Source organism: Crassostrea angulata, chromosome 1, assembly GCF_025612915.1.
Source record: "Crassostrea angulata isolate pt1a10 chromosome 1, ASM2561291v2, whole genome shotgun sequence".
Taxonomy (NCBI): Eukaryota; Metazoa; Mollusca; class Bivalvia; order Ostreida; family Ostreidae; genus Magallana; species Magallana angulata.
In genome coordinates, this window is record NC_069111.1 from 3,760,452 (window position 1) to 3,769,718 (window position 9,267).

The window sequence follows — 9,267 nt, forward strand, 5'->3', positions numbered from 1 at the left end:
AATTATTATTTTGAATAAAAATCACCATGTTTCAAAAGTGATAATATCAAACACTCGTGCATTTAATGTCGTCTCATTTGTGGTTTTGAGTTGATAAATTGGACAATGGAGCTGGTCTAAAATCGGTTCAGACTATAAATATTTTACCACGGTTTTGGGGTTCCAAAATGAAAAAATCCGAGATATTGGAAACAATACTTTTCAAAAGGTCTCCACAAGACACAAAACCACTTAATTCGTATCTCACTTTTCCATGAATTTTGATATATAATAAAAATAAAATTAACCCTTTGCTCGCGCTTAGTATGCTCAAGAATGAAAAGATGTGAAAGTTTAACAACATTTTATTGCAGTTTCTCGTTCTGTTCGTGTCGTAAGCCACATATGTCACATAAAACATACTTCTGTCATACAACATCAAGAATCTTAATGTATATAATCATACATATAATAATGGCTCGAAATATTTCTCGTTATTACAAATTCTCGTTCACTTATATAAGGCATTATAAAACAAAAATAAATGAAAATCATCATGTACATGAGCAATTTTGCAGTATGTAGAAAAAATAAATGGTTGACGATACACATATGGTACAAAACAAACTAGAAATGAAATATCGGCGTGATTTTTACTATCCATAAAAGGCTCCTAAAAATCGCACAAATGTCAATCGCCAATGCATTAATGAAATATTGTATATTGTATTCTTAACCTCAGATAAATTACATGTCTCGGATCGTGTCCTCTTGCCTGTCGTCTGCAGTGTGACCCGAACAACTCGTGCTGGAAGGACTGTCCAACGGTCACTGTAATCTGTCCACTGCAGTACTTATAACGAGCACGAGGTAAAAGTACTAGCTCTCCGGCGCGTGATAACTAGTTTTTTTCTCTTCATTTATACATAATCAAAACTTGCATAGGTTTGTGATGTAAATTTTCTAAATCTAATGTTTTAGTGTACATGTATTGTAGACAGTGCGATGAAATCAAATATTTGTCACGTGACATTTTTCCTATATTTGCTGATTAATGATTCGAATGGTATTTATGTATATAAGTTCAGGATACCAGTAAAATAATTTTTGGCAAAGTTCTAAGAGGTATTCATATGGATATCTAATTCATAGCTATGAATTATAACACTTTGAAATCACTGTTAAAATTTTTTTTACCCAACACATGTTTACCCAAATACTATACCCAACATTCATTTACCCATGTAAAACTAACAAAAATAAACACTAAAAAATTGTAAACAACACAATTAGAGTATATACTCTGAACAGAGACAAATTTGATATATTAAATATACATCCGAATATATAAATTGTACATTCAATTTGATGTACATGTATTCCATCTGACAAAATAAAAGACGCTAAAAATCACCTTGTAGATTTTGTTCTCGTTTTATGTGGATAAATATTTGTTTCTCCAAATTATTTTTCTCGTTTTGGAAGGTAAATAATAAAAATATCGATTTCTCGACCATATTCTTTTGAAAGGTTTGTTTTGCAATACTAGGAACTCCGCGTTCCGTTGTCTGAATCTTCCTACACTGTACCAATATAATCGCTGCCGTATTCCTTCCCTCGCTTGATTGCCTGCGTTTACAGACCATATTTAGACACGGTGATATCAGGAATTAGAGGTAGCTACCCTTAGAGGAACACATTACTTATGTCAACTCGTGCTTGCTTCGCTCGGCGATGACGGCTCGGGGCTCACTTTGGTCTTGGTTTCCGGAACTCGACTTTGTTCATTCAGTTCTTTTATGGCCTGTAATTCCTTTTTCTCTTTCATTCGTCTATTTTGAAACCATATTTTAATTTGTCTCTCCGTTAAGCACAGCATGTGAGAAAGTTCTATTCTTCTCCTTCTGGTAAGATACCTGTTGAATTTGAATTCTTTTTCCAATTCCAGGGTCTGGAATCGCGTGTATGTCTGCCTCCCTCGTCGGCGTTGATTAGAGTTAGGACCTGTGAAAAAAAAAGTAGAAAGACAGTTAAAAGTCAATATCTTATTTAAATTCTTATCACTTACATTTTGTGCTGTAACACGCCATTTAATCGGCAAAAAACAACCGAATTACATACAACACTAAAATACTGTTGGAATAACACTGAAACGTCAGAACACATCAACCAGCATAGCGTTCTGTTTAATTAAATATCAATTTAAAAATAAAATTGCCTTACTTTCTACAATTAATCACAAAATAATAAATAACTTATTTAAGGAACGAGTCCAATAGCTACCCATTTCATGCTTATTTAAACTTGATTTGAACTGTGCACAGTATACTTGCATATTTCATACTGATTCGGTTTATTAAATGTAAACGGTTCAAATTCAGTTTATACTTTTATCTGCAGTAGAGTTCATACAATAAATCAAATACAAGGTACAATTAGTTACATAACTAACTGTTTTGCACACACCTTTCTTGTATAACTAATTAAATACGCAATAATAGTGATAGACAGATAGCAATAACAAAAGGAAAATATAACTTTCGCAGAAAAAAATATATATACAAGGAAAGTATTCTCTACACATAGGCCTGCGTTCAATTTCCCCTGTTTGTATATTGTTTTGCGATGTTTAAACAGGCTATTGTGTGTTTACAATGTGTTTATAGATTTTGGCGCCTTCCTACACAAACCCCTTTACGGTTAGAAGTGCATTCAATTTACAGTATCAAATTATCTGCTCTTTATGTCGGTAACATGTGCATGATTCTTGTTGAGAAACGATACACCTGAAATTAAATCAAATGCTTGATTGGCTTTCACATTTGCTTGGAGCAAACGTTTGGTAACACTGGTCTCAATAATTGAAAACTATACTTGGACGATGAAATGTTAAATGACCCCATTGGTATATGATCATGTTTCCCCCTTGGACCAGTAAGTAAGCATTGGTGGTCGCTGGTACCCCAACCATTGGTACCAGTCCGCGAGGTCTCCACTCCACAAGAATGGACCGACAGACCGATTAGCTCTCTTTAAATTGTTGATCCGTGCATCAGCTTACAAGAATATTGTTGAACTGAATAAAGGTTCTGATTGTCCTGTTAGATATGTTATTTATGAACTTATCAAAGCTGTCTCTGTTTGCCTATCAAGATATTTGAGCGCAAATACTGATAATTTGGTAAATTGTTGGAAAAAATAAAGAATATTAGTGCGAAATAGTTGACAACTTAATCCGTGACACTAAAAAGGTTGAGGTCTTCAAAGAGCACACATCTCTTGGTACATAATATGGAAATTGATCGGAATAATTTCTACCCATTGAATTTGACTATGCAAAGTTAAATAAGCCAGTTATCAAAACTGTTTAAATGTAATTTAAAATACGCGGTCTCTTTGATTGTATGGTTCAATTATCTACACCAGTTTGTAGATACCAAAAGCACGTGGTATGTGTGACAATATATTTAATGTGCTGTTTTAATTATTCGGGTTTCTTTTTCAAACACAGAATACAGCACATACAAATTGTAGTAACCATGAAATCGGTGTTACCACAACATCTGTACCAAAGCGCCCAGCAACTTCTACTATGGCCAGAACCAAATTTATCTAATAAATCTTTTCCACTCGGTTAAGTTGTTAGATGAAACTCTACTTCATCATCAATTCCAAATTTGCGGCCGTATGAATCGGGGAACAAAAATATGAAGCGAGTGTGCGGTAAATGGGTTTTATGAGCTATAAATAATACACTATCATAAAGGGTTTCCATTTAGATAATGTGTTAAATGTTTTTTGAATTATATTGAGCACTCTGTTTTTATAAATAAATCAAATTGCAGCTTTATTCGTTTATTTTCTGCCAATTCCTACACTTATTCCGTTCCTGGAACATAATCGAGCCACAGCGCCTCGCTTTCATCCATAAAGCCGTGAAAGTCACACCCCGATATCGATATACGGATTAAATGGGGAAAAAATAGGAAAACTCGCCCAGAAGAGCCAAACATCATTGACAGAAATTATAATTTTCAGATCATGTTGAAGAAAGAACTGTCTTTGAAGGTGTGGGTTTTTTCCTCTTGCAAAAATATGAAGCCATGACGGTAAAAGAAAAGCCTTTATGAAAATGAGTTCTATGAAAGAGATCTATTGTTCAAGTCACTCAGTCGGCTTGTATGGAACGGGGTCTTCATAGATTCTGTGTAGTATTTCTGTAATTTTCAGCACGAAATAAATGCGAATCCCCACATGAATCAGTTTGTGTGTAAGGTATCTCTAATGGCCCATTAGAAGATTCTCGCTTGTAGGTTAATGTTTTAGAAAAAATATTTGGGGTCAGCTCCTCTGTTAAGGGCACCGTATGGGAGGTACATGTAAAGATATTCTCTAGAAGCAAGCAACATAACTGTTCAAAAACCACTATTTGTACACAAAACATCTGTATTTTAATTTTTATGTTTATTATTTAATTTTTTTTATCAAAGTATATTTGATGAAAGGAAAGGTGAACACATGAGCCAACCATTCAAATATTTAACTAAAGCTAATGTTGCGTGTGAGAAAGTCGTGACGAAAGTCATATTTCTTCCTAAATCAGTAGTAAAGTGTTACCGAACATCACAACAAAAACTCACACCAACACTTTAAATTTAGATTACTATTTCATATCAAACGCTGTGTTTGTCAGCCGTTGAAATGGCGAATAAACTGGATCTACACGGCTGATCAGGCAAAGCAAGAACTGTTTATTTATGTCCCAACAAAGGAAACCCTGGTAGTAAAGTATCAAGCCGGGTGTTTTACATGCCGACGATCGTGGACCTTTCTAGCAATGGGACTAATTAGCCGTGAATATCGATCTACCTCTGTGTCATCGTGTGTATTGAACACTCGTATGCACTGAATACTATTAGATAATTATGTAATGAAACATGCATAAGGTGCACATTTCATTCATGAATTTATGAATCTATGATCATTGATAATGTCAAAGAGTTTAAACTGCCAGCGATTGTATCGTCACATTAAAGTTCCCAGTAAGTTTCTCTTGTAAATAATTAAACAGTTTTCCTAGTTTTTGAATGGGTTTCTATCTTGTTTTAACAAAGCTACAAAGAAATAAAAAAGCAATTGTTTTAACTTCAATAAATGTGTTTTATTATTAAAAATTCATTTTTTTGTTATTTTTTCGCAAAGAAATTTTGATTGTATACTTCATTTATTAAAACATACACGAACAATTTTTGACAACATTTCATGCTGTTATGACAGTTAATAGTATATATTTTGATACTTTATAATTATTGTAAATAAGCATTTGTTTAAGTACTTTAGCCATTCTGCAAAGATTGATCTGAAATACGGATAACCCGAGCCTACATGTAACTTGTACGCCTTGTTAATTTCAATTTCGAATAAAAAAACCAATTGCTTTGAAAGTTGATATATTTGAGCCTATATTTGTCCTGAAATTTTTTTAACAATTAATTTTAAAACTAAAACATCATCTATTTTAAATGTAATGTACAAGTATATTAATTTCGTACAAGTTTTCGGGGGTCAAACATATGCCCAACTGCCTAATAAGGGTTCAGAATAAAATTGTACGTTAAATTTATGAAGACATATATACAAGCCTCGTAAAAACTTCAACATTTATCATTTATAAGGTTTTTCGCAGAAAATGGATACCTTCTCGACCTTTAGCAATATGTTTTTTCCTTGCTTAAACCAGTTAAAAAGAAATAAATCGGGGATACTGAAAGGACATAGTATTCTCTAACCATCTTTCTTGCTCTGAAGAGGGATACGTTACGAATTATGCATTTGAAGACAATGCGAGCCATTTCATGTAAAAAGATCAAGGGAAGTTTACACTATTTCTTACGATCTGTGAATAATTCAAGTACTTCTAAAGTTTGTCCCTTTAGATTATATTTCCACAGAATACACCTTCAACGTTATCAAATTAGTTGCCATTAGTCACTTGGAACTGTGTGAATCATGATGAATACACAACATGGTCTTGTGATAGAGACAACAAAATGATGAAGAAATGGAGGGGTTTGTCTGGTCGATAGATGTTTTTCGACAATCTTTTTATGTAATTTATTCCGCTGAATTTTAACACATATGATTTTACAATATTTGCTATATTTATAAACTAATGGGTTAGTTTCAAGCATGTTTTCTCTTAATTTTCTTATTAAGACAGGTTATAAATAAAGAAAATATGTGATATTACAAATATTATACCTTGAGCGGTAAAACTGCAAAGGTATGATTCAAACGCTGAAGAAACATTACACGGCGGGCAAAGTGCAAGGGACAGACCACTAATATTACAACCACAGGTGCACCAACCCAGGGGTATTCACCTTTCTAAAAAGTACGAAAATGCCCTTTTAATGTCCGCAAAAGAGAGTCAGTTCTTTGACTCCAAAAAAAAGAAGAGGAAAATAAGATAAAAAGAAATTGTTGGATTTGAATTGACAAATATATGTTGGAATGTTTAAAAGGTAAAACAATGGATTTACGTAAAACACAATAAGTTTCCAACAAAAGTTGCAAGCAGACAGGGGGAATTATGTATCTACCTTTGGCACGTATTTAGTGATGCTAGGGAGGGTCTGGTTTTGAATTAACTTTGACAAGCGTTGTCTGTGGTTTTAACATGTTTGTATGTTTCATAATTCATTTTGGCACGGATTCCGTGTGTCCTGACATTACATATTTCATTGCATGACATACTTGTGATATTGATAAAACGGACAAAATTCTTGCATCTTTCTGATTCGGATATTTTAAAATTATTTTGCGTACACATCATAACAAAAAAGACGTCTTTAAAATTCCATTGTTTCTATGAAGTTTCTGTGAAGTGTAAATCGGATAATTATTCTAATCAATATATAATGTATGCACCGCTTATATTTATAATTTACTAGCAAGCGCATTAGACAAATCGTACACTTTTAAAGCATAAAAACATCTTTTTTTCATGTGCATAATTTTTCTCCGAGAAGTGGTAAACATCTCGATACATTTTGTGTGTTTCCGACTGTGACAGTTTCCATTAATTTGTTACCGATTTAACATGACCTTTTCTTACGAAATAATGATGTTATAAAATTTATTTGAGCATTTAACAACTGTAAGAATTTACAAGCAAAATGCGAATTAGATCAAAATTTATTTTAATATCTGATATAACAAGTTTTGATCATTGAATTAAAACTTCTGAAACAATTAGAATATATGTTTTTTTTTTTTCAACATTAAATATGAATTTTATTTATTCTTTGATAACATTAAATTTATCCGTACTTAAGTTTTTGTACAATGATGGCTACATGTATATAAATGAACTAAAAAATAAATATATTTGACTGAAAGTTACATTCACAGATTGTTAAAATTTCTTCATTAATTCCACGTAAAAACATTTCATATACAACACACACAAATTATATATATGAATTGTTTTATTCTATTTGAAATCTATATTTTTTTAAATTTATATTTTGGTCCACATGGCAAAAAAAAAATGAGATTATTTGCAATTGAAGTTCAATGATGAACAAAGCAGACAGATAGCAATTTTTAATTACCAATACATTTAATTAGGAGATTGATAGAAACCTTGAATTAGGTCTTATGAAATTGACAGGTGAAAAAGAATTCAGTTCGGCAAAATGAATATTTTTATATTCGGGTAAGGCTAAGACAAGCAGGTAAAGAGCCTCACCCAGTAGAATACTGTCCACGGACGGCTTCTCAGACCGGGCACTAGGTGCACCTAACGTTTTTTGGAGGTCAAAGAGATTTTTCATTTTGGGACAAGTTACACCGTCTTTAGCGGGTTTATGATTCTAGGCTGTCATATTCAGACAGGTTATCCAACACCTGCACACGGTAAAAAGTGCCAATCTACTGACCAAAACAAAATAGGCCGGAGGGACTGACTGGCTCACCGGTCAATAGTTGAACGGACTCCCTGCCCCCCCCCTCCCCTCACCCACGGGTAAACCCAGTCTCGGAGCAGTCCGGGAGAATGTAAGCACGTGTACCTGGCCCCATTTCGTGACAAAGAAAGGTATTGATCTCTTAACACTCAGCCTCATTGATTACTGTACGGATGATAATTTTGATTAACTTCTCGGCTCCCATTACGGAATATAGATTGTTCATTCGCTTTCTGCACATTTGGAAATTCGGTTTATGTATTTGCTTCAATACCTGGCCGTCAAGTCAAGGAATATCCAAGTGATCTATAGACGTGAATATGCAAGGTGTATTATATTTAATGTGAAAACCGTAAGCTTTTATGTTAATTAGGTTCTTTATGTGAACAATGAAATGCAAGTTTTTACACATCGATACAAATGAATGAGTATGCACCATCAAACAAAGTCTCAATTACGTAAAAAAGGAATTTAATTAACCTTTTTCTGCTATATAAATTCACCTCCCCCTCCACATAAACTATTCAGTCAGATTTTATGCATATTTCTACTGGTAAATAACCCTCGATTTTTTTAACCATTGCACTTCAAGAAGAAGGTCATGTTTGGTATTAAGCTATGAATGATTGTAGTAAGCGATGGTCATTTAGATAATTTATGGGTCGCCACTGAAGTCCTTTATCAATGGTGGTCCAGTGAAGAATGAATTGAATGAACCCACTAACTCCACATTAACGCCATTTCGGATCTTCCTTAAGCAGATATCATAAGTTTAATATTTTAGTTGTAATGTATTTCATGTCCATGCAGGATGAATTTGATAAAAGGAATCTCACAGAAAACCAGCGTTTATAATTCTTTTTATATACGATATGTGCATGGAAACTGATGTTTTATTTTTTAAACGATAAAATAATCCTTAATATTGTGTAATGATTTGTCTTGTTTTCTCGTTTGTTTTTTTACACTAATAGCCCCAAAAATGGATTTTTTAACAAAAGGAACATATTTTAAAGTTAACGTATACTTTGAGTTAAGATATACATTGCATCTACAAGCTTATTTCATTTATATCTTATTTCAAGAATATTATTCAATATAACTATAATTGGATTTTAACAGATTTTATGGTTTTGTCGTGCAAAGGGGAACAACTCCTTAAATGTAAATCAATGTAAACACTCTTCTTTAAAACAACATAGAAATAATTAATTAGAAATAAGCTCAGTTTTGACAGAAATTGAAGACACACAGCACAAAAATTTAACTGTAGTATTATCAGCGCTTTTATGATCCTTCTAAAGTGGTATTTAAAATC

General features: G+C 32.9%; 1 protein-coding gene across 1 annotated transcript in view; it reads right to left on the bottom strand.

The window, feature by feature from the left end:
• Nucleotides 1-326: 326 nt before the first annotated feature.
• Nucleotides 327-9,267, bottom strand: part of LOC128161401 (homeobox protein Hox-B6a-like) — a 10,510-nt gene continuing 1,569 nt past the window's right edge. Inside the window, exon 2 of the mRNA XM_052824687.1 lies at nucleotides 327-1,983. Coding sequence (XP_052680647.1) covers nucleotides 1,688-1,983 — 296 coding nt within the window. The 3' untranslated portion in view covers nucleotides 327-1,687. The remainder of the gene's footprint in view (nucleotides 1,984-9,267) is intronic.